The sequence below is a fragment of the Lissotriton vulgaris genome, chromosome 5, assembly GCF_964263255.1.
Source record: "Lissotriton vulgaris chromosome 5, aLisVul1.2, whole genome shotgun sequence".
Classification (NCBI taxonomy): Eukaryota; Metazoa; Chordata; class Amphibia; order Caudata; family Salamandridae; genus Lissotriton; species Lissotriton vulgaris.
The window spans coordinates 203,636,500-203,662,351 of record NC_141693.1 but is presented as its reverse complement, the minus strand read 5'-3'; the positions used below and the strand labels follow the sequence as shown (position 1 = coordinate 203,662,351).

The 25,852-nt window shown below is 45.1% G+C and overlaps 1 protein-coding gene across 1 annotated transcript in view; it reads left to right on the top strand.

Moving 5' to 3' along the window:
• The window catches only part of MAMDC4 (MAM domain containing 4), a 607,580-nt gene that overhangs the window by 322,847 nt on the left and 258,881 nt on the right, over positions 1 to 25,852 (top strand). Inside the window, exon 16 of the mRNA XM_086921169.1 lies at positions 5,027 to 5,132. Within this exon, the coding sequence (XP_086777295.1) occupies positions 5,027 to 5,132 (106 nt within the window). The remainder of the gene's footprint in view (positions 1 to 5,026; positions 5,133 to 25,852) is intronic.

The following is a 25,852-nucleotide window of genomic DNA, read 5'->3' as shown; positions in this document are numbered from 1 at the left end:
AGAGGAAGTGGGGGTGCCGAACAAGGGAGGAACAACCGTTTGTGGAACTGAAACCACTGCATGGGAAGCAGAACCTGTCAACACGGGGTACAATGATTGCAGAGCATACGGGGGAGGGGCCGAACATTCAAAATGTCCTCCATCTCATCTTGCTCTTCCTCTCTTACTACATAGCTTTTATCCGTCTGCAACCTATGAAGTCTGTCTGCGCGCTCAATCTGTATCTCATTCTCTTTCTTAGTATGTTCTCTCGCCTTTTGTGCCATCGTCTGCGCTGCTCTCTGAGCCACCTTCTCCTCTCTCATCTGTCGTTCCCTTTCTTCCTTTTGCCACACCCTCAAAGAGTCGAACATACTCTGGTGGCTACGCTTAGCAAAAAATCTGTCCTGCAAATAATCTAGTTTTGCCACATCGAAAGAACCAGTCAACGGCCATTGCAAATCTACGTTACCCTTAGTATACTTGTGCCACAAAGTGTTAAACAGAATTGGAGTCAATCCATGCTTAACATACATCTCGAAATTAGGCGAGCCCTCCACTGGGGCGGGTCGGCTCTCAGCCAATCTAGTGTCCGAGGCACCGCAGCAGCACCCGAGACACCGTAGCTTACTGAAACGCGGCATCTTCAGCCACTCAATCACACACCAACACAAAATTCACACTCACCCTCTCACCAACACCCAGACCGCACAATCACTACTAAACACACTCACATATATTCACGCTTCCTATGTGTCAAACCCCTGCCAAACACGTGTTACCAAAATGGGACAAGGCCCATCGACCAAGTCCAGGGGAACCTGGACCCTACCGCAGACCGAACAGTACACTCACTGTTCCGAGATTGGGGAACACATCCGCCACCCGGGCGACACTACAGATCACTGCGCACTTTACCACAGGAGACCCAGGACCCGCTCCCAACGAACCCCACACTCTAGGGGTTTGGGGTGAGTCCCTGAATCCCCCCGCAATGAGCCACGCCTCGACCGCAGTACCACCCGGTCGGATGACCACAAACAAACGTCCACCCAACCTCCGCCAAGTCTGTCAGAGCACCACTCGCACTCTGAGTTCCCCGGAGCACACTAGCTCCAGGAGCAGACGTGCTCCTCCAACCACTAGAGACACGCCGGTCTCGGAGACACACCAGTCTCTTGGAGCGTCCCAGCTCCCTCAATCAACAGTCGGACCACTCACCTTCTATACGCGGTACCGACCTCTACCGTTCTCCACCGCTGGCTGCTGAAACCAACACGGTCAGCTCCAAAGTTCCGCCTTCTGGACCCCGGCGCAGGATCATGAACCGGGACCTCTCCCGATCAGCAGGGTGGGGCAGCGCTGCGAGAACCAAGCTCGGCATCAAATGGGTACCCGGACCCACCGTGCCGACCAGAGGGTCCCCGGCCTTCTGCTACCCACTTACGGGTGAGAAAGATCCTTATCGCGGGGTTCCTGTTCGGGCGCCATCTGATAAGCGTGGCTCAAATCCACCCGAGTGAGTTACTGCACTCACCTATAATTACTAAGTAAGAAGTCAGTCGGACAGTGGAGAAGAATAAACAAAGTATTTTATTAGGCCACAAACTCCCATATGAGAGGGCCCTGTCCGACCTCACCCCTAGGAGTGTGCCGAGAGGACTGACTCATCTCATCACAGCAATACATTATAACATGGTACAGCAAAGTAAAACACTCCCATACTGGAAAAGTACTGGACCCCGGAGAGGGTGAACAATGGCCTCACACAAGAGGCATCTGCACCTGCAATAGCAACATTTGGTTATCTCTGCCCAATGCCGCGGAGCCGGGCCTCAGCATCTCCAGCGCATGAGAACATTACTGATTAGGTTTTTGTTATTAGTTTCGATCACAATTAGCTAAGAAACGAAAACTGCTGCGTTCAGGGTTTTCCTATTCCTACGGGAGGGGGGGATGAGCGAGTGCGACTCGCACGCAGAGAGAAGCACCCCAAAATGGTGGCACACAAGCTAAGCTAAGAAAACTGAATAACATCACACGCATACATGAATGATGAGATGGAGAATATAAACGTAAATGCATAAATGAATACATCATTAGTTAGACACATTATGCTAACTCATAAATGTAAATGTAAGTGGGCGGGGCATCGGAAAATTAAACCTATCAGCTGGGTTAAGAAAGGAGAAATAACTATTCACCCTGGTACTGGTCTTGCCCATATAGCATCCGTCTGTAGGAGAGCTGACAGAAGAGGGCCCTGGGTTCATGGATGGAGGGGCCAGGATAGCCTAGTACATGAAGTTTTGTAAGGGCAGGAAGGGTGTGGTTGTTGCCTAGGATTTGCCTCTTGAGTTGGATAATGATCCCTCGGAATTCTTCAAGAATAGAGGTGGGTGAAATCCCCCTCATTTCACTTGTTTTGGGCCTCACTGTAATCTGCTGGAAAGGCAGGGTAAGCTCATGATGGTTCTCAGTCCCTCAGTGGATTGTAGAATCTGCTTCATGCACAACAGTCATCTGTCCAGAGTTCTCTCTCTTCTCCTGCTGGTGAACCAAGAACTGAAGAACTGAAGGGAGGTGCTGCTAACTTCTGCTTTGCAGGCCATCCTATAGTGTCTCCTTGTGTACAGACATGTTTTTTGCAGCTCATTTCTGTACATAGGCTTACGGCCTCAGTCCAGGAAACACAGAGTCTACCACTTCGCCACTACATTGTGTGCCATCCGCACTAGCTGACCCGAACAGTCTCCACAGTGATCTGCTTCTTTGACCGACTTGACAAGTAAGATTACTCTACTTTCCTCCTGATGCCAGACGGGTCCCAGGTAGAATTCTACATTAACCATCCAAGCCGACAAGGATTGGAATCTATAGAGTGAATTTCCCAAGAGACAATCAGACTTTGCCTGAGAGAATCTGATTTTCTGGCAAGCGTTGATCATTTCTGGAAGGGCGCAACACCAGCACATCCTTTGCCCTTGCAAACAGATATTTGATTTCCTTGTCAATCTTGGACCCCTTGCTTCTATTGTACCGCTGCTTACAGGTGCCTCATCTGCCCCAAGGTCCAACGACGTGAACCATTCCCCACTCCTTTATTGGGTTTTCTGTGGCCTGCTCAATGCTGTATGTAAATGCCATCATTTGTAAAGCGCACAGATACCTCCGACGGAGGTGTCCAGGCGCTGGGGGCCCTCAGGAAGATTAAGCAAGCTATTGCCCAGAGTCACATGGTGCTGGGCTAACCTGCTGTTGGAGCCGGGGATCGAACCCTGAACTCTGTGGTCCGGAGTCAGGCACCCTGGCCGCTGCGCCACACCTCTTCTGACTCACCCCGGGGGCACCTTCTTTTCTGGGCTGAGAACCAGGCTGTTCCTCTCACCTTTTGCTGCCTTCTATGAATTCGGCCACTGCTAGCGGTACCCAACTGTGCACCTTACTTCTAGTGCATTTGTTATCACAGGACGCTCGGTCTTTATTTCTGAAGCTCCATCTATGATGTCCAACATGTCTGACTGAACACTGGGGGAGGCAGTGCGCTCCTAGGAAGGAACCAAGTAGCAAGGGGCCCATAGTCGGCTTGTGCACTGTTTACTGCAAATGCTGTGTTGCATTAACCTTTCCCTTCCTCCAAATTGAGATAATAAGCCTTGTTTGTTTGTTTCTTGCAAGCTTTGACTATTTGGTGTGTCTTACATACCTGGGGCCTGAGGCTGTGCGTCACTTTTACGCTGCTGGTGCGTCACTTTTTGTGACGCACCAGGGGCGTAAAAAATGCGCCTTGTTGCGCCATACTTACAAAGTGACGCATCTAGGTAGATGCGTCACTTTGTTAACACCTGTGCAACATTATACCTGCACCAGGTATAATGTATGCAAGGGGGGCGTATTGACGCAAGAAAGGGTCCTGGAAGTGACGCAGTGAAATCTATGAGATTTCACTGCACCACTTCTAGGACGCAAATGCGTAAATTTCTTACGTCTGCCTCGTGGCTTGGGTAAGACTGACGCAGGCCCTTTCACATGGGGTTTGCCCCATGTGAAAGGACGCATTGCTGGAGTTGCGTCACTTTTGTGACATACTCCAGCAATGCGTCACTTTTGCGCTTACAGATACGTCAGAAATACTGACGTATCTGTAAAACCTTGCAACATGATGCGTCATATTATAAATATGACGCATCAATCATGTTGCAAGGAGGGGGCACTGAGAAGTGACGCATCGCTGCTTTCACGCAGCGATGCGTCATTTCTCATAAATGAGGCCCCTTGTTCTCTTGGTTTATTCATGTGGATTGCAGCATACCAGGTGTCTTGTCGTTCAAGTGTCTGCTCTTTTGAGTCATTTGTCCCAGCTTGTCCATGTCACTGTAGCAAATGTTTCCTTGTCGTGAGACCTACTCTCTTTAAGCATCCTACAACGCGGCTGGGAACTCTGAAGAACTCTCCTGAAGATGCAGTTCTTTCTGTTATTTACTTCACTTCTCAAGACGCCTGTTCCTCGCTATGCCCAAGCACTCCTTTAGTGGCGACACAGTGTAAACTCCTATGTGTCCCTGAATGACCAGAAACCTGCAAGCCTACACTATAATTGTTTTCAACAAAAATGAAATTGGCTCTCCTTTGCAGATAATGTGACCCCCAGCTCTAATCTAAACTATTCACTCTCTTCTGAGGGCCATGAGGCTCAGGTTCAGGATAGACCTTTTTTTCTTTCATATATTTTTGTGTTAAAGTGAAGAGAACATGCACGGCCCCTTCAAATAAACAAGTTGATTACTGAAGCGTATTGTGAATTGGATTAGATGCACTCAGTTAATCCTAGTGCATTGGAAATGGGGTAAAAAATAGCACAAGCATTTATATATGTGGTCTGTAGTGCATTTCTGCTGATGGGTCTAGAAGCTTGAGGGAATATGGATGGCTGAGACATATTGTTGCTGGTCCAGCAAGAAGAGCATAGCCTCGGTTTGAAGAGAATGGCACATGAATGGAGTGTGGGAGTGTGCACCTCACGTTTTCTTATTCTATCTTGCAATAGGTCATGATCCTTGGCTGGGCGCATCTAAATGAAGACAACAAACAAAGCCCTGGTGTTAAAAACATCCAGTTTGTGGACTGCGAGCTGAACACAGCGAAAGCAAGAAGTAGGTGTGCCTTACTTCCTATTGTTAGCACAATAGCATGCCCGCAGTAAATCGGCCATGGTCCCTGTATGTTACTTTCTAGAGGGTGGACACATAACAATTTCCAAAAATGAGTTTCTTTGAATTGAGCCACTAACCAATCCACCAAACTTTACCAAAGTTATGTACCCTGTTTCCTTGGCTTTACTTTAATTTCTTGGTTTCAGCAGAAGACAGAACTTAACAAATACACCACAGTGGGACACAATAAAATCATACGTTTTATTTGCTACGCTAGAGGGACTTTAATCTCTATCATTTATTTTACTGCATAGATAGGTTAATTGCAGTTTTTTTTATTGATATCAGTTTTAATCACTGTATCTAGACTTAAATACAAAGATAGACAACTAGCTGGTTAACAATTACAGACTGCCTGGCCAGCGCCAGGTTCCAAGAACGATAAGTGAATCAATGCCAGTAGGTAGAAACAGCATGCTCATCTGATCAATTGGAAGGCTTCCAGCATTACATCTGTGGTGGCCAAAATTGTATTTATAGGGCATTGGCAGGCAACAAACTTGATATCCAGCTAATTTTAAGGTCACAGTATTTGAGAGAGCAACAACCTAGACACTTAAATCAATGATAATCCGCAAAATGGATAGATGTGTCTATTTCAGGCTACATGTGTTAATTGACACTGCTCTTCATTTACAATTTCCCCAACCCATGGTCTTTCACAGAATCTACACTCACATGTCTCAAACTTTATCACTTATGTTGACCCCAATGACTGATGGTTCTTTTTAGATTTTCTGGTCCCTCCTGCTTTTGTTGACCACAGTTGAACATACTTTATACATCAAAACACTTGCTACCCTTAAAGCATATTGATCAGCATTGAACTTGTTTTCATCTTACCTCACCTACCACTCCTTCTCCATGTCCTGGTGCTCCTTGCTCGCTCCATAAATTCGGACATCTTTAAAGATTCCATCTTGATGACTTTCCCTCTACACCATCTTAAATGGCATTATATCCTTACTGTGCTTTTCTTACCCCATTCCCAACACTCTGTCCCATGTCTGGCTATTAATCTACAGTCCAACATTTCATGGTGCTCCACTCTCATTCTGCACTCCTCCAAAATTTGAATTATTTCCCCACATCCATGCCATTTGGCATTCGGCCAGCTTCCATCCAAGTTCCCCTTAGCATCCTGGCTCCATTAACCTTTTTTACCATCTTGGGGTGCTTGTCAATCCTGGCATAGCGCCAGATTGCATTATAATCAAAACAGAAACTGCTGCCATGTTTCAGGTTTGGAACTCTGAGAAAATGTGCATCCTCTGTTTTTTAATTTAACCTCAGCTGCCAACAACATCCTTGTAAAGCAGAGTCTTATACTGCGCCAGCCTTTTGGTCCATCTTCCTTAGTATTCTAGATCCATCCGGACAGATAACCAACTTTGCAACAACCACCATCTTCAGCATGCCTAGGTTCATATCCACTGGCACCAGATTGGCTGGTTGTCTGTTTAACAATGAGCCCTTTACAAACGACTCCCTTAGGACTCTAAAGTGATCCAAAGAACTGTCCAAAGGACTGCTAACAAATGTGCTATCTACACTACCATACAGAATATGTACTTCTCCATCCTGAAACAAATTGCTCTTCTTAATATCCCTGTATCGCATCAAGAACCTAGTCCTTGAACTTATTGGGACCCTTTTGGGAAATCACTGCCTGCAACCTTTGTGCCATCCCCTCCACTGGAAGGGAGGGGATGGCACACAAGTTGATGAATGGGCACCAAAACAAATTCATTTATTTTTCTTAGCCACATATCCAAATCTCTCATGGAATGAGTAATGTAATTATGGCTCAGTGAGTTGAAGTCTCACCTTCAAAACTTTCAGGAAGCGGTAGGCTGACTAAGGGCCAGATGTAGGTCACCAAATACCGGTCGGTGACGGCCGATTTCGGCCGTTATCGACCGGTATTTGATTGATTGAGATGTAGGGGGCCAAAATTTTACAGAATCGGTAAATTTACCGATTCAGTAAATTTACAGATTCTGTAAAATACCGATTCGGTAAATTTACCGAATCGGTCAATCAATATGTAGGTGGCACTGCAAACAGTGCCACAGGCCCCTAAGAATTCGTTATTTACCATATAATACTATTGCATGGTAAATAACGAATTCCTGTGTACATGCACATCTGTGCATGTATACCTGTGCCATGTGAAACACATACATGCCCTTAGGGCATGTATGTGTGCCACATGGCACACAAGCCAGAAACAGGGGTGCAACAGGGTGTCAAAGTGACACCCTGTCCCCCTTGGCAATTCGGTATGTTTACCGATTCGGTAATTATCGAATCAGTATTTGCCATTGATTCCTATGGGCTTCGAGGCCCATAGGAATCAATGGCAAATACCAATTCGGTAATTACCGAATCGGTAAATACCGAATCCTACCGATTCGGTATTGGTTACCGAATAATTACCTACATTAGATTTACCGATTCATGAATACCGAATCGGTAAAATTCGGTATTTATGAATCGGTAAATCTAATTTACCTACACCTGGCCCTAAGTCTTCCATCCTTATAACTTCGATAAATGAAATACCATTAAATATAACTGGGTAATAGTAACACTTCTTAAGTGTGATATTCAGTGATACATAAACATGAGTTATTATTAAACAGATTGTAATTATTATCAAGGGCCGTGTCTCGCTCATATAAGTGTTTGGGCCATTTAGGCATAGGAAACCACTATACTATACAATACAAAACTATACAATAAGTGCAATAGTTCCCTACTATTCCATTGCTATTATATGCATCCTCTGAACACAACAATCTTCCTATGTACAGCATGCTCATATGAGGAACACTTCTGTTAAAAATACTACTCAAATAATTGAAGCACACAATTCAAAATAAGAAGTAAGCCAAAAACTAAATTATTCAATATTAGTGCCAACAATTTTCTGCCATTTAAACATGTATATATGGTGGGCCAAATGCTACTTACTTTGATCCGTATGTGAGCCAGTGGCGTCTTACAAACCTTATATTTGGGTCAGGTTTTGTTCACATGGGGAAGAATAGGGGTAGGGTATGAGTTTATGACTCCATTCATTGACTAAATCAGGCTGTTTCTGCACCCATTCCTGTTAAAGGACATACACACCAGGGATGCCCACTCTCCTCATTGCTATTTGCCATAGCTAAAGAACCGCAAGCAAATTTTCCATGTGAAGATCATAGTCAGAGGGAGATTACATTCCAAATGAGCAGGTGATGTTTGGAAAAAAACAAATAATCTCTCATCAATCATCAGAGAATTTGTTCAGTTCAGTAGGTTTTTGGGATTCACAATATATTTGGAAAAAGCAACCATATTTCCACTATTGGATTCCACTGTTTATTGGAATATCCCCTGGTGTGGTCAGACGATTTGATTAGATACCAAGGTATTAAGGTACACAGGAATATTGGAACTGGGGAAGCTGGGATTCTCATCTAGATTTTACTCACCATTCTCTAGAATCCCAGAGCAGGTCAAATGGACCTTTTTACCTGTCTTAAGAGCGTGGAGGGAAGATTACTACAACATACAATTTAAGAGCCTCACTGCCCAATCCAAATTAACTCAAAGGACCACTGACTACAGACTGACGTTTTGAAGATTTATTACAAAGCCAAAAATAATTGGATGTACAGACATCTCAGCAACAGATTCAGGAAATAAACCGGAAGTAATACAAACATGATCCTACGCAGAAGTCTCAGACGACTCAGGATGAAAAGTAAAATCAATTCAAGGCTCATTAGGCAAAGAATAACAATCCCAACTTGAGTCCTGGACTGCATTTACAAGAAGGAAAAGATTTTGGTTAGACTGTCCCTACACTAACTCTAAGGTGACATTCCTACTCAACATTGTACCCAGGCAAGAGTAAAGGTGTCAGCAGTGAAGACTTCCTAAGAAGTGCACTCACTTTCCCATAAGTTGCCTCAATCGCTGAGCTTGTTCTAAGATGCTCCTTCCTACACCTTACTCTGCCTTAAGTTCCCAATCTACCTACATCTTGCCTTTCCCAAAACCCACTCTCTGACTTCTAGCCTACTCTCCTCTGAAGCACGCTCAAATCTGCTCTCCACCCTCGGGTGCTGTCCCTAATATAAAATCCCAAAAACAGTTGACACGCCTCCAGGTACGCCCCTCCAGCAGGTGCTGATCCATGGATTTTTCCAGCATGGCACCGTTCCATCAACCATCTGTTGGTGTGTCCTTGGGTCCCAGGCACCACTCCGCTAAATTTTGCACTCCCAAATTCCTTTGGCTGCTTCTCTGCACTCGCGCCTACCAGTCTAACTCCTAAACAATGGATCTTTCTACCTAACGAAGCCAATGGCCTTGCACCTGCAGACGGAGATACGCGAGAACAGTACTGAATACATCCAAAGTTACATTTCAATATTTGCTAAGAACAGCCTTTCCCAGGAGATGAACATTTTTGCTTACAACCAAAGCTAACTGAGGAAAAATACAGTTAGGCCTCTTCGGTTTCTTCATGTGCAGGCCTTTACTCTTTTAAACGCATTTCTAACATTACGTGACATTACACTTCACCGATTCTAAAACATTAACTCTATATTCTATGTACGCAATATCCTTCATGTTAAAAGCCTATGTTAAATCACTCATTAATAACATGTGTATACTTAAGGCACATAATTGTTAATGCGACATTTCGCACATGATTACTTCTCTACGGTATGCAAACATTATCTTCTCTTGAAGGCACTACATTGTCTAAAATCAATAAAGCATACCACTACATATTGCACTGATCCCCAGTCTAATGTTACCTTTTTAAAACTACATTAGTAAGGTCCTCTAAATATGTGGGTGCTGACTACTCGTGAATATGGTGCACCCCTACAATTTTCAAAATAACATGGCGCTCTCTCAGTTCCCCCATTTGATGACCCGTGTCATCACACAATACACCATCCCCAGGGGCAAGAGCCGGTTTAAACAGAGCTTGTTGCCACTTTCCCTCTCTTGAGCAACTCCATGTTCTTGAGGCTTCGATACTGACTGTCCTGCAGTCTCTCCATTTGTCTTTCTTGCGCCCTCATTGATCTCTCCAGTCTACTCGACTTGTACCACTTGTAAACTCGTACCAAACTCCACAATCCAATCACACAACATATCACTATAATTATCGGCTTCAATATGTACCCAAGAATTCCCTTCACAAGGTTCGCAAACCAACTTCCAACCTGGCAAAATCCTTTGCCAATTCTCTCCCACACAGTTTCTTCAGTCAAGTCTTCAATCCCATAATGAATTGCAGTGATGTTGCTTATAGATTTCTCAATATCCTTGCTGTTATCTGGTATATAAGTACAACATTCTTGGACCTTCAAAAGTTTACACACTCCTCCCTCTTTAGCTAGAAAGACGTCTAAAGCAAGACGGTTTTGTAAAACCATAGGCCTTATCCATAACATCTCACCCTCCACCAGCACTAATGACTTCGCTATATTCATGGACAGTTCATCCACCACAGTTGCCAATCTTCTGATCATCACATCATTCAAAATCACTCTCAATGTTGGTATCATAGCTCCAAAAACATCTCCAACTATTGCTCCTGCACTTTTACCTCGCTTCACTCTCACATGTTGTCCTCCCTTTATAAGTTCAAAATCTTCAGTATGATATATCTTGGGGAAAATGAGCGCTAGATAACACGTTCCATACCATTTCTCAGGCAACCGTACATAAGCATTTCTCCCACAAACAAAATACACCGTTGGAATCACTTGCACCACACCTTGCAAGAAATCCTTCGCATAATACTCCAAGGTGAATGTGTGGACGCAGGTGGTGTGACCAACACTGACATTCTCGTAATATGTTTGCGGTCTGTGAATACATAACTTCACTTCCTGTACTTCATCTAAAGCTATAGGACCATAACTCCCCTTTGACTTGTGTAACTTCTCTTCATCTGTCCAATCCACTCTCCCCTGTCCTGAATCTCGCAATTGTTTTTGTTTCCTGTATCTATCTTCTACCTGATCAATGAACTTCTTCTCTCTATCTGACAACAAACACATCAGATTATGGCGATGAGCATATGATGTATCCAACTCCTGGGTCGGAATAAAATATGTTCCAAGCCTGTCCTCTGACTTGTAATAATCAAACTTGTTCAAATGCTTATAGGCTGGCACTTCAGAAAGCACCGCATCATAATTAGAAAAGAAATACTCAAAATGATTGCGACCATAAAATATGCTCAAGCAGCAAACTACATGAAATTCCATATGTCAATGGAAGGTGATGGTATCTAATACCCTCATCTACAGAAGCAGGCAACTGCATGCACACACAGCAATCTTTCGCATCCATCGCATCAATCTATTCATACAACAACTTCGCATACGCGTTAAGCTTGAAATTACCTTTAGACAGATCTGCATATAACTTACGACTCGCCTCTAGCAGCAAAGCTTTCTCATCTCCTATTTTGACCTCTTTCTCGCCAGGAGTAGTAGGTGTAGGTGTTCCCTCAACCTCCACTGCCTGCTCATGTGGTACTAAATACGAAACTAAAACTACTAGAATGATGAAAAGTATCACTCCTGCTACAAGTGTGCCTACAATGCACCTAGCTCTAAGATTCTGATTTACAGCCTCCATGGTCTCAGACTATTTTTCAGTTTGTGTTTCAGCCAACAGCACACAAAAGTTTCTTTTCCTTTCAGTTGCTTGAATCACTCGAACTACACCTCAGAAGCTGAAAGTTTCCCTTTTAATTTCAGTTCCTTATTTACAGCAAACAATAGACAACCCTAACCCTTCTCCGTCCTCTATGGGAAGTCCCTAAATTTCTTCTCCTTCCACTCGGACCTAGGTTATTCACAGCAAAGTATTTACAGCAAAAGTCTTTTAGTCCATAATCAAATCAGTTCCGACTGCTTCTAACACATACTCCAAAAGTTCAAGACGAAGAACAATGGATTCATGAGATGGTATTTCGGGGCCAAACGTAGGAAAGATCAATCTACTTAGAATCAGATGACGGATTCCACTCAGTACTGGAGGATTTGGAACAGTCATAGTCAGTACGCCTTCGATGTCAAGTCCTGGTACTAACAACAGCACATCCAATTTAATGTTAGGACTGGTACTGATCACAGTCACTGCCCTCACCCTCCCCGATCTCAGTACGCCTGGCATCAGTCACAAGATAGGTCCATTCAGGAGTTGCGTACCTACGGCAAGGCACCCTCGTTCTCCTAGATCTCCTCGGACTTCCTCGAACTTGCTCTGCTTCTCCTTCGTCCAAATCAGACTCCCAGACACAGGAGCAAGATCCCTTTCGGAGACCAACCTCAGGTTTAGTCGCCTCTGCCTCTCCTGCCACTGCTCTCCTGCTCCACTGGTTCCCCTGCTTCTCTCTTGCTCACCCTGCTCACAACTTTTCTCTGCTAAAGTTGATTCTGGACCACTTTCACAGTAACTTCCCCTTTCGGAGGCAGTTTCAGTGTCACTGTTGTCGTGTCCCTCTTTGGCTTGGTCTAGTGAGCAACCAGCTCCGTCAGACACCCTCACAACTTGGCTTGTCCCCTCCTGTGGCCCTGCCACTTCAGCTGGATTTTCATTCGGGAGAGGAGCTGTTTCTTCCAAGGGTGCTGGAACTCGACGAGTGTGTGAATCATGCACCCAATTCGGCAGCCCTCCACACTTCACAGCAGTGTTCGTAACAAGGATTATTTGATATGGTCCCTTCCAACGAACATCCAAACAGCTTTTTCTCACGTGCTTCCGAACCAGTACCCAGTCCCCCGGGCTCAAGTCGTGGCGGAGATCACTGGAAGCTGGGACCACAGCAGCCTGCACCTGATGAGACACAGAACTGATGACATCAGCGAGTCTCTTGCCATAATCAAGGATCAGATTATCTGTGATACTCAGCAAGGCTGTCATTGGCACCGACGGTAACCTCATTGCCCTCCCCATCAGCAATTCATGAGGTGAGAGACCTGTTCTCCTGTCTGGTGTACTGCGCATACTCCTTAACACCAAAGGTAAGGCGTCTGGCCATTTCAGGGACTTGGATAAACACACTTTTGCCATTCGAGCTTTCAAAGTTCCGTTGATCTGCTCCATTATCCCAGAAGCCTCTGGGCGTTAACTACAGTGGAGTCTCTGATCAATGTTCAGTGCTGTGCAAAGCATCTTCATGATCTCGCTATGGAAGTGCGTCCCTCTGTCCGATTCCAAAGAGGTCGGAATCCAGAATCTAGGTACAAGTTCCCTCAACAATAGCTTAGCTACTGTAAGTGTATCGCACCTGCGTGTGGGGTACGCCTCCACCCACCTTGAAAACACACACACAACCACTAAGCTTTATCTCAAGTGATTGCACCTAGGCATCTCAATAAAGTCCTATTGCATTCGGCTGAAAGGCCCACCAGACCTCCCAATGTGACTCATGGTGACTGCAATTCTTTTTCCCACATTCATTTGTTGAGTAACACACCTCTGACACACAGCTTCTGCCACTACGCGGAACCTTGGATTGTACCATGTCTGTGTGAACACTCGCACCATCGCATCTCTCCCCGGATGCACTGCACCATGAATCTGTTGTGCCACTGGACTCAACAACTCATCCGGCAACACCGCCCTTCCATCTGTTGAGACCCAAATGTCCACGTCTCCTTTCACACATCCTGAATTGACCCACACATTCTTCTCATGGTCTGACACCTGTTCCTGCAGATTCTTGAGCTCATCCCAAGTATCGGCCATGGCAAGCATCATGTTTAACTTGGTTCTTTCTTGCATTCCCTCTATAACTTGTTCAGTGAAAGAATAAACTTGTTCGTCACAGAAACGTGCAACCTCGTCCGCTTAGCGGTTTCCGAGTGACACGAAATCTGTCCCTTTACCATGAGCCATGCACTTCACAACAGCGATTTCTCTGGGACATTGCAAAGCCTCTAGAAGCAATTTCTGATAGGGGATCCAGATGATGTCATGTAACCTCTCTGGGACCATAACTGTCCGAAGTCATGAACCACACCAAACCCGTATTGGCTGTCAGTGTAAATGGTGATTCAAAATTTGTCTGCTGCTAAGCAGGCGCGAGTCAAGGCAATGATTTCAGCCACCTGAGCAGAGTATACTCCTTCCAGGCATGCAACTTCAACAACTCCAGTATTAGTACACACAGCAAAGGCTGCTCTCAACTGACCAACACTGTCTCTTATGCACGAACCATCAACAAAGAAAATTTCATCTGGGTCAGTCAGTGGTTCATCAACAAGGTCAGGTCTCGGTTTGGTGCATAATTCAGTCACATCAAGACAGTCGTGGTCCTCACAATCTTCATCAAGTGTGTTTGGCAATGGCATCAAGGTAGCAGGATTCAAAACAGAGTATCTCTTAAGGGTCACATTCTCCGCAGCGAGTATAACCTGCTCGTAGCGTGTGGGCCTATTGTTCGTCAAGTGCTGTGTCTTGGTCCTGGTCATCAACAATTCAACTCAGTGTGGAACATATACTGTCAGTGCATGCCCCATCACAATGCTCTCACATCTTTCAATGCTGACACCCGTTGCAGCAACGGATTTGAGACATCCGGGCAACGCTGAAGCTAATGGAACTAAAGTAGCTGAGAACTAGGCAACTGGTCTATGGACACCTCCATGATCCTGAACTAGGACTGCTAATGCACAACCCTCTCTTTCACAACAAAATAGTGAAAAAGGTTTATTGTAGTCAGGCATTCCCAGTGCCGGAGCACAACAGAGGTCCTCTCGCAACTCAAGGAAAGCCTTCATACAGTCGTTGGCCCATGGTACCAGATCACGCGCGTCCTTGTGCGTCAGTCTCTGCAAAGGCTTCGCTTTTAGCGAGAAGTTGGCAATCCACTGGCGACAATAGCCAACCATCCCCAAGAACATCCTGACCTCTCTTTGGGTGGTAGGCACCATCATGTTCGTGATTGCCTCAATCTTATCAGGAGACACCTTCCTTTTGCCCTTCTCTATTCTGTGTCCCAAATATTGCACCTCATTCAAACAGTACTGGACGAGAACAGAGTTCTGCGGCAGCACTAGATGCTCAAGATTTTTTTTCAAGATCTGAATAAAGATGGATGGACTCTCTGTATACCCCCTGAGGGATACGACACCACGTTAAAACACGGCTTTCCAGTTTGAAAGCAAAAAGAAACTGGCTCTCTTCATGCAAAGGTATCGAGAAGAAAGCCTGACAAAGATCGATCACAGTAAACCACTCAGCTTGGCATGGTATCTGAAATAATATTACAGATGGATTTGGTACCACTGGACAACAGGGAACTACTAATCCTACATTTCCCACTAGGTTTCTGCAATCCCATGATTGGCTAGTTGCATGGACTGCCCATGATCTCCTTCAGAATCCCCTGTTTAATCATGGACTCAATCACAGGCTTAATCCCTGCAATCGTCTCGGGGTCAAATTGTACTGAGGCGTTCTCGGGAATTCAGCATTCTGCTTGATCTGAATCTTGACTGGCTCAACTCCCTTAATCAATCCCATGTCTTCTCCTGTAAAGTCCCATACCTCCGGTGAGACTGAATCTCTCAAATCAAGTGGAAGTTCCTCCACAGTCAAAGCAGGGTACATCTCTATGCACACATGCTGATTTGCGACCTTAAAGGTTGCATCATCATCATTCGTCTGCAGTTCCCCTCCTTTAGGGGTGCAGTAAATGGTACAGTTGAGCTTGCACAGGAGATCCCTCCCCAGAAAACACACAGGACTTGAATCACACACCACAAATTGATGTTTGTCCCTCAAGGTTATTATCTTCACAGGAATCGGTTCTGTTAAGGGGTTTGTCATTTTCCTATTGGCAACACCTACAACTTGGATTGTTTGTCCCGAGAGGGGTAGTTTAGGGACTACTGCAGATCTTACAGTAGAACAGGTAGCACCAGTATCAACCAAAAAGGTAGTAGGATGACCATCAACATCAGCATCTACAAATGGTCCCCTCTGGTCTACCTCCAAGACTGCCCCAAGAGTGCAATCTTCCTCCCCTCTCAGGCACCGTCATGCCAACGGATCTAGGTAACTGCCATCGCTCTCATCAAAGAGAGGCATCTGCTGGTAAGTCCGAGTCTCTGTCAAGACCCTCGGTGGCTGGGGAACCTGAACTGGAGGAGCTGAAGTCCCCCCTTTCATCAACTTAGTCTTTGGTACTGCCATCGTTGTCACCTGAGGTACTTGCACATGAACCACCTGCTCTTCTTGCTGTATCTGATTTTCAGGATTAAAGGGGCACTTGCGTCTCCAGTGTCCAATCTGGTGACCCTGGTGGCACGCAGTAGTCGCCAACTCTACCTTTGGCTTGGAGTCATCCCCATTTCCCTTTTTCTGACCATTCTGCTTCCTCCCTAGGGTACCTCCCCCCGACTGTGCTTGACCTCCCTTGTCAGCAGTCTGCATCTGAACCAGCATTAGCTTGTCTTTAAGCTTTTTAGACTTTGAATCTATTTCGTCACTACAGTACCTAGCATACCTTAAGATCTCGTCCAGCGGCTTGTTCTGCCAGCAAATCAAATGCTGCTGGATCATAAGACAGATGTCAGGTCTCAACCCTAGCACAAACTTCGAAACAAACTGTCCTATGTCCTTCCGGTCCATCACATCCAACCCACTGTACTGCTTGAAGACCTGTAACAGGCGCTCGTAATATTCATCCATGGTTTCTTTGGGTTCCTGAACCGTCCGATCTATCTTCACCCAGTCAATATCCTGTGGTGACACCTTGGACTTCAACCACTTAATCACCTGTTCGTACTTCTTCATCACAAGAGGTGACAGTCCATTCGTGATAGCATCCCCTATCTGGCTCCGCATCGGGCCATTCGATAGCAACCTTGCATGCTACCCACAAATCCAGCGGAACCACAATGTCAAACAAGGTGTTCAAATCAATCCACAGCACTTTTGAGATCTTGACAAACCTCTCTACCTGCTTGTACCATTCAACTGGGCTCTCTCTCACCTTTGGGAAATCATTTGTGAAGGCAGCCCCAAATCTCCCCTGCTCCAGTACACATGTACATATCCCCCATTGGCCACCTCCCGTAAAGGGTAGGCTCCCATTCCTGCCATTCCCCCTCCTGGAGAAGATGTCTCTGTCACACTCCTTCTAACGCTCTTTTTCTTTGACCACCTTTCTTACCATTTGTCAAGTCTGCTCCAGGCTCGTATCCCTATAATCAGTTCCCTAATGTGAGTATTTAGCCCAATCACCCTTTTTTCTTCTAAATCCCGATCAGTGTATTGCAGTCTGTGATTACCCTGCAACATTTTCGTTCTAGACAGGTCCACATCATATTTATTCGCCAATTCAGTCAACTTCTCATGGGTCGACAGTGCCTTTCGAGTAACAACCTTCGCTACCAATAGCAACTCATCTGGTTCATAAAGTTCGATCCTCTCTAAAGGCAAGTTTCCTTCAACAATCTCATCCACTTCTGCTTTTAGCCGCATCATGTCAATTATTTTTGCTTTTATTGCGGCACTCAGTGTACCTCGACTACATGTCCCGCCCAATTCCCTACAACCACTGTCTTGTCCCCTGCGCCTACTCATTTCAGGGGTGTTGTGAGGAACCATCCTGATTTCGGTACTTCCATGATCCCAGTCCCCCTTTGGCCTGTCATTCCGAGCTCCTTCAACTGTCTCCCATGACCTCAAATCTGGCCTCAATTCCCAAAAAGATTTTGGCCTTGGTCCCCTCAGATCCATCGGTCCTCTTGACAAATCTGCCGTCGATGGTAACAGGGTACTCGTTTCTACAGGCCCTAACATTTGACCCAGTCCACCCACTACATTGTTCCTTCCGTAGCTAATACTCCCTTCAATTCCAGTCTGTGGTGGACTTCCGCTTCGCGCCTGCTCTGGATTGTATACTAACACTATGGGACCAATGGTAACCGGTACTTTAAGGGCATCCGGGAACCTCTGAGAAGTGACACACTCTACATTCTGCGTTTCTCCTGCTGAGAGCTTTCCCACTGCTTCCGTTCTAGGAGGAACCTGCGGTACCCTCACTTCCTCTATTGGGGCTGATCTCTCCTCCTCTGGCTCTGGGTTGCATGGGTGTGGTCTCTCAGACAGCAGCCTTTCTATCAAGCTATCATCCTTATCACTGTCATCATCATCATAAGTATTCTTTTTCTGCGCTTCCCCTGTCTTGACCAACAGCGGGTACAACCTGTCTCCTTCAATCGTTTGTACCCTCCATCTCTTCTCCAGTGGATCCCACCTTGCATCTTGGACAGCCCTAACTGATCTCTTCACTCTTTCCTGTCGCCTGTCTCTGTTCCTTTCGTGTGCCACCCTGATCCACGCATTCAATGCCTCGAACTGTTTCGGTCTAGGTAGGGTCGCAAAGAAGCCATAATCGATTTCAACTGATACAACACTTCCAATCTAAAAATCCAGTTTCTAGGAAATGTCAACTCCTCATTTCCATCTCTCATTTTACACCAATTTTCGAGCCACAATATGGTGTGCAGTCCCACATTAGTAGCCATGTAATGAGCCGGGGTATCCTCGGTGGGGCCTCCTCTCCCCCGTGGTTCTTACCTCTTTTCTTTTCTGAACAAATCTCGTAAAACTCTAAAGCATTTCATGATGAAACCCAGCGTTTCTGTGTTTACAGTGCTCTTTTACTTCCTGATGCCAATCCACCAATCCCAGCGCGGCTCCACACCAACCGCCCTATCCCAGTGCGGCTCCTTCTGATGTCACTTGCCTCCGCTTCGCAGCAGTTCCCCTCCTTTACAGTTTGTCTCTCACTCGCACACACGTCCCAATCCTACACTGAACTGACCACTTCCGACCAAGCAATCACTTCACTGACTGTACGTCCACAGTCTGACTGTACGTCCACAGTCGCGTAATTGTCACCAAACTGGCAACTGTCTGTCTGTGAAACGACCGGACAAACACCTCAACTGATAGATTACAACCACACAGCAACTCACGACCAGCGTCAGTTACTCACACATTCGTTCCCCCTATCTCGGTCCTGCGGGCAATCGATGGTACCTCACGATTCCCTTAACAATGGGCGACAATTACTATGGGTGTTCGATACACCTGAACCACCTAAGCTACTCCTTGAGCCTAAGATTTTCCCGGGCTGCGCGCGCTCACAGCCTGATCTCCTTTCATACAACAGGCATTCCAACTCCGCAAGACATTACAACCCAAAGCACAAAACATAAACACCGCAATCTAACAACATATAACCCCATTCATACTCACACTCCTAGGAACTGCTGCTTTTGCCACAGCGTCACTCTCTGCTGGTTTCCATGAAACGCTGTCTTCCGCCAACAATCCACTGGGCAATCATCACCTAATTTTTAGGGGCCTCGGGAAACTCTTATCCTAATCTAGATCTTCCCTCGCTCTAGAAGGGAAACCATCCTCTATAGCTACCAACTGGGGAAGCTGGGATTTTCATCTAGATTTTACTCACCATTCTCTAGAATCCCAGAGCTGGTCAAATGGACCTTTTTACCTGTCTCAAGAGCGTGGAGGGAAGATCACTACAACATAAAATTTAAGAGCCTCACTGCCCAATCCAAATTAACTCTAAGGATCACTGACTACAGACTGAAGTTTTGAAGATTTATTACAAAGCCAAAAATAGTTGGATGTACAGACATCTCAGCAACAGATTCAGGAAATTAACCGGAACTAATACAAACATGATCCTACGCAGAAGTCTCAGACGACTCAGGATGAAAAGCAAAATCAATTCAAGGATCATTAGGCAAAGAATAACAATCCCAACTTGAGTCCTGGACTGCATTTACAAGAAGGAAAAGATTTTGGTTAGACTGTCCCTACACTAACTCTAAGGTGACATCCCTACTCAACATTGTACCCAGGCAAGAATAAAGGTGTCAACATAGAAGACTTCCTAAGAATACACTCACTTTCCCATAAGTTGCCTCAATCGCTGAGCTCGTTCTAAGATGCTCCTTCCTACACCTTACTCTGCCTTAAGTTCCCAATCTACCTACATTTCGCCTTTCCCAAAGCCCACTCTCTGACTTCTAGTCCACTCTCCTCTGAAGCCCGCTCAAATTGGCTCTCCACCCTCGGGTGCTGTCCCTAATACAAAACCCCAAAAACAGTTGACACGCCTCCAGGTACTCCCCTCTAGCAGGTGCTGATCCATGGAGTTTTCCAGCATGGCACCTTTCCATCAACCGTTCGTTGGTGTGTCCTTGGGTCCCAGGCACCTTCTCCGCTAAATGTTGCACTCCCAAATTTCTTTGGCTGCTCCTCTGCACTCGCGCCTACCAGTCTAACTCCTAAACAATGGATCTTTCTACCTAACTAAGCCAATGGCCTTGCACCTGCAGACGGAGATACGTGAGAACAGTACTGAACACATCCAAAGTTACATTTCAATATTTGCTAAGAACAGCCTATCCCAGGAGATGAAAATAGTTGCTTACATTCTAAGCTAACTGAAGAAAAATACAGTAAGGCCTCATCGGTTTCTTCATATGCAGGCCTTTACTCTTTTAAACGCATTTCTAACATTACGTGACTTTACACTTCACCGATTCTAAAACATTAACTCTATTTTCCATGTACGCAATATCCTTCATGTTAAAAGCCTATGTTAAATCACTCATTAATAACACGTGTATACTTTATTAAGGCACATCATTGTTATTTCGACATTTCGCACATGATTACTTCTCTACGGTATGCAAACATTATCTTCTGTTGAAGGCACTACATCGTCTAAAATCAATAAAGCATACCACTACATATTGCACTGATTCCCGGCCTAATGTTACATTTTTAAAACTACATTAGTAAGGTCCTCTAAATATGTGGGTGCTGACTACTCGTGAATCTGGTGCACCCCTACAATTTTCAAAATAACATGGCGCTCTCCCAGAACTATTACATGTGAAAAGGATGGTTCTGTGATAAAAGATAACATTACGAATTTGACAATGGATGAATCTGTCACTATCTTTTATAGTGCTTTTGAAGATTGAGGTATTACCTAACTTGATAGATTTATTCACAATGTATCCATTTTTTAAAATGGAGCATTCTTCAGGGAACTTAAAACTTTGATAAATACACCAACATGGGCAGGCAATGCATATCCATGCTTGATATTTCCTTAGCCACGTATGCCACATTTGGTGGTAGAAGAAGATATAGTGTGTCCTTGCCTATTGGCCGCAATGGTATGTTCACATGTACGTAGAACTAGAGATTGTGTTAACCCAGTGGCATGTACAGTATCGGCATGGAGCACTCTTGCAGGGATTGCAGGGAAGTCTAGACTGCATGCACCTATTTTAATACTCAAATCCAATCCATTGCTGACTTTATTCCTAGAAACTGAAGCACAACACAACTTTAGAGAGTGAACTTTCAATACCCGTTAGAACTATACTCAGAAAGGAAATTGCTAGATAAGGATGCATTTATAAAGCAAGGCGGAACCTCCCCATTAGACATATTCCTGTGTATTAGATTGAAGACTACCATGCAGGAGATATGCCTTCATTTAAGAAAGAGACCCAATTACTAGAATGATTGGTGTGATTGGTCTTTACCCCATTTCATAAAAATCTTATAACAATACTTTACACTGGAGCTCAATAAGAGATAGAGAGAGACACACATAGGGCGCATCACAAATGGAATGAGGATCTTAGAACCCCACTGACAGAGACACAAAGGAAATGTGTTTGTAAACATTCTAGAGGAATATCATTAAAAAGGTGGACATTGACTGGTACATTACAGATTTTTGTTGCAGATCTTTCACACCCCAAAGAGCCTGAAAGGGATGTATAACGAAACCACGCATTCCGTTGTAACCACGAACTAACATGCATGTTTTTACAACAAATATGCCTTTACCACAAACACCATTACAATGCATTTTGTTGTAAAAGAATGAATGGTGAAGGCATATGCGTGAAAAAGGTTTTACAAGTAAATATAAACACGTCATGAACTTTGCACTTATCTGTTAAACAAAATAAAAATGTAATACTGGCACCAGCAAAAAAGTTGTCAGTTCCCGTTTTGTGCGTGCATTGCGCATTGGAGTGTAACTGGATATATATATATATCATGTGATCAAGGCACTTGTAGTGCCGAAACGCGTAATGCTGCTAACGCAGATGGTGGACTCATCGAAATAAATAAAATCTGCACTTTACCTGTGGTTCGTGCTCCGTGCTTGATCCAAGAAGTAGTAGGAGTTGTCTGGATATGTATGTATATATATATATATATATATATATATATATATATATATATATATATATATATATACATATTGAGAAAATAGCCACTCTGCAGATAGCCTCTGCCAAAATCCCAATGACAAAGAGTGAACCCTTCAATTGCTGGTGCAAAAAAGTGCTGTTTATTAAATTAAAGCCAGGGAGTCCACCATGAGGCGTTTCGCCTCCAAGAGGCCAACTATGTGGTCATCTCCTATGACCCGTTATACGGCGGAAGAAACTCTTCAAACCTCGTCACTTGTAAGTTGTGTGCTGTTTTTCTTTATTTTTCCAGTTGGTCACCAGTCGTATGTTTCCAACAGGTAACAATAGTTATCAAAGTGCGATATAAAGAGCAAATTACATCAGTCTTCCATATATATATATAAAGGCTTTATATTTTCCTGTAAAATACTTACATTTTTCGTGGTAAAGACTTGCATGGCGAATGCATATGCTTGCTAAAAAATGTACAGGTAGGTACAAACATTTTATTTGTACACACACCACTCAGTACCACCACGGCATCACTCAGCACTACCACAACATCACTCAGCGCCACCCCAGCACCACTCAGCATCACCACATCATCACTCAGCGCTACCCCAGCATCAATCAGCACCACCACATTATCACTCAGCACCACCACAGCACCACTCAGCACCACCACAGCACCACTCAGCACCACCACAGCATCACTCAGCACCATCACAGCATGACTCAGCACCACCACAGCATCACTCAGCACCACCACAGCATCACTCAGCACCACCACAGCATCACTCAGCACTACCACAGCATCACTCAGCACCACAACAGCACCACTCAGCACCACCACAGCACCACTCAGCACCACCACAGCACCACTCAGCACCACCACAGCACCACTCAGCAGCACCACAGCACCACTCAGCACCACCACAGCATCACTCAGCGCAACCCCAGCATCACTCAGCACCACCACAGCATCACTCAGCGCCACCACAGCATCACTCACGGCCACCACAACATCACTCAGCGCCATCACAGCATCAATCTGTGCAACCATTCAACAACAACTGGTTCAAATATGTTCTCTCGATGTTTCAAGCTTTATTACAAATGTCACAAAAAGATGTTAATATTTCACTTCTGCTCTCGGATTTTCATCACAATAAAATACACTGAACATAATCTTCACAAAAGTTATTTACAAAAGTTTAAGCTATTGCCGTTATAAATTACAATCAATTTTTTTTAAGTATTAATTATTTAAATAAATTATAAGCCATTGTTATTTGTAATATTAATACATCTAAGTCACGTAAATACAAAACATTTTGCATTACAAATGCTATAGGTGTCACATTTGCGAAAGTTATAAATATTGGCATTGTAAATGACAAAACTATTAATTTAGCTATTTCAAAACCAACACATAAATAAAAAAAATTGTCATTTACAAGACCAATAGCTCAAACTTTCCTAATACGAGACCTATTGCATTGCAAATGCTTGTTTATATAGTTACACATGCATAACAAAAACTCATACGCACCATACACTCTAAACATTCCCTTAATTTAATTTAATTGTGGGTTTCTAACGCGCTAGAATCAACTATCCCTGCGCAATAGACCGCTGGGGAACCCGTCCTGGCTTTCCCTGTGAGATGGTCCCTACTGGGTATCTCCAAGGTGAAACCAGGCATCCCCGGCGTATGTGGGGGGCCGTTGTGGAGATGAGGCAAGCTAATGCCCAGAGTTGCCGAGTGTGATCTCTGGTTAGAGTAGGCACCGAGGTGAGAATTGTTGAGTCCGCTGACCCTGGTCCACGACCCTGCCGCGTCGGGAATTGAACCCTGGTCCCGGGCCGTCCTCTGCTCCCGGGTCTGCCGCCTCTAACCAGTGAACCACACCACTCCACTTGCCTCCCAAAAACTCATACCCACCCTAAACTCTAAAAATGCCCACTGTAAACCCTTTTAAAAAAAAAACATTCTCCCCCACAAAAAAATATATATATATGCATCCCCTAACAGTATCCCTGTGCATACACGCACAAACAGTACCATGGACTCTGTAATTAGCTGTTGACAATATTTGTGATTTATTTACAAAGTGAAAGGGTGATGCCTCTGACGCGTTTCGGACACAAGCGGTGTCCTTGATCACATAACAACGTACTCAAAAGCGGGAAATATAAAGGATCACTGTACTTCCGGTAACATGATCAGCATGCATATAGACAGAGAAAACATAAAGTCAAAGTCAAAGTCAAAAGATTTATATAGCGCGCTACATACCCATAGGGTCTCAAGGCGCTTGAAGAAGGGTGGGGAATTACTTGTCGAATATCCAAGTTTTAAGTTGCTTTCTGAATGCTAGGTGGTTCTGTGTAAGGCGAAGGTGAGTGGGAAGTGAGTTCCAGGTTTTAGCTGCCAGGTAGGAGAAGGATCTACCTCCCATGGTGGTTTTGTTGATGCGAGGTACAGTGTCAAGGGCTTGGTTGGAGGATCGTAGCTGGCGGGAGGGGGTGTAGAAGGACAGTCGTGTGTTGTGGCATTCGGGTCCCAGTTCGTAAAGTGCTTTGTGTGCGTGGGTTAGGAGGCGGAAAGTAATCCTCTTATTTACAGGGAGCCAGTGGAGGTTTTTCAGGTGACCGGAGATGTGTTCTTTACGCAGGATGTCTAGTATGAGCCTGGCTGAAGCATTCTGGATGCGTTGGAGTTTTTTCTGGAGTTTTGCGGTGGTACCGGCGTATAGGGTGTTTCCGTAGTCCAGGCGGCTCGTGACCAGTCCGTGGGTGACCGTTTTTCTAGTTTCGGTGGGGATCCAGCGAAATGTTTTTTTGAGCATGCAAAGAATGTTGAAGCAAGAAGATGAAACGGCGTTGACTTGTCTGGTCATCGAGAGTGAGGAGTCCAGGATGACGCCCAGGTTCCGTGCGTGGTCCGTCGGGATGGGTGCTTTTCCAAGGGCCTCTGGCCACCAAGAGTCATCCCAGGCGGAGGGGGAGGTGCCTAAGATGAGGACTTCTGTTTTGTCTGAGTTCAGTTTCAGACGGCTGTGCTTCATCCATTCGGCTACTTCTTTCATTCCTTCGTGTAAGTTGGTTTTGGCGGTGTTAGGGTCTTTGGTGAGTGAGAGGATCAGTTGAGTGTCATCAGCGTAGGAGATGATGTTGAGGTTGTGTTGGTGAGCGATGGCCGCAAGGGGGCTCATGTATACGTTGAAGAGGGTGGGGCTGAGTGACGATCCTTGTGGCTCGCCGCAGATGACATCAGTGGCCTCTGACTTGAATGGTGGGAGGCGGACTCTCTGGGTTCTTCCGATGAGGAACGATGTG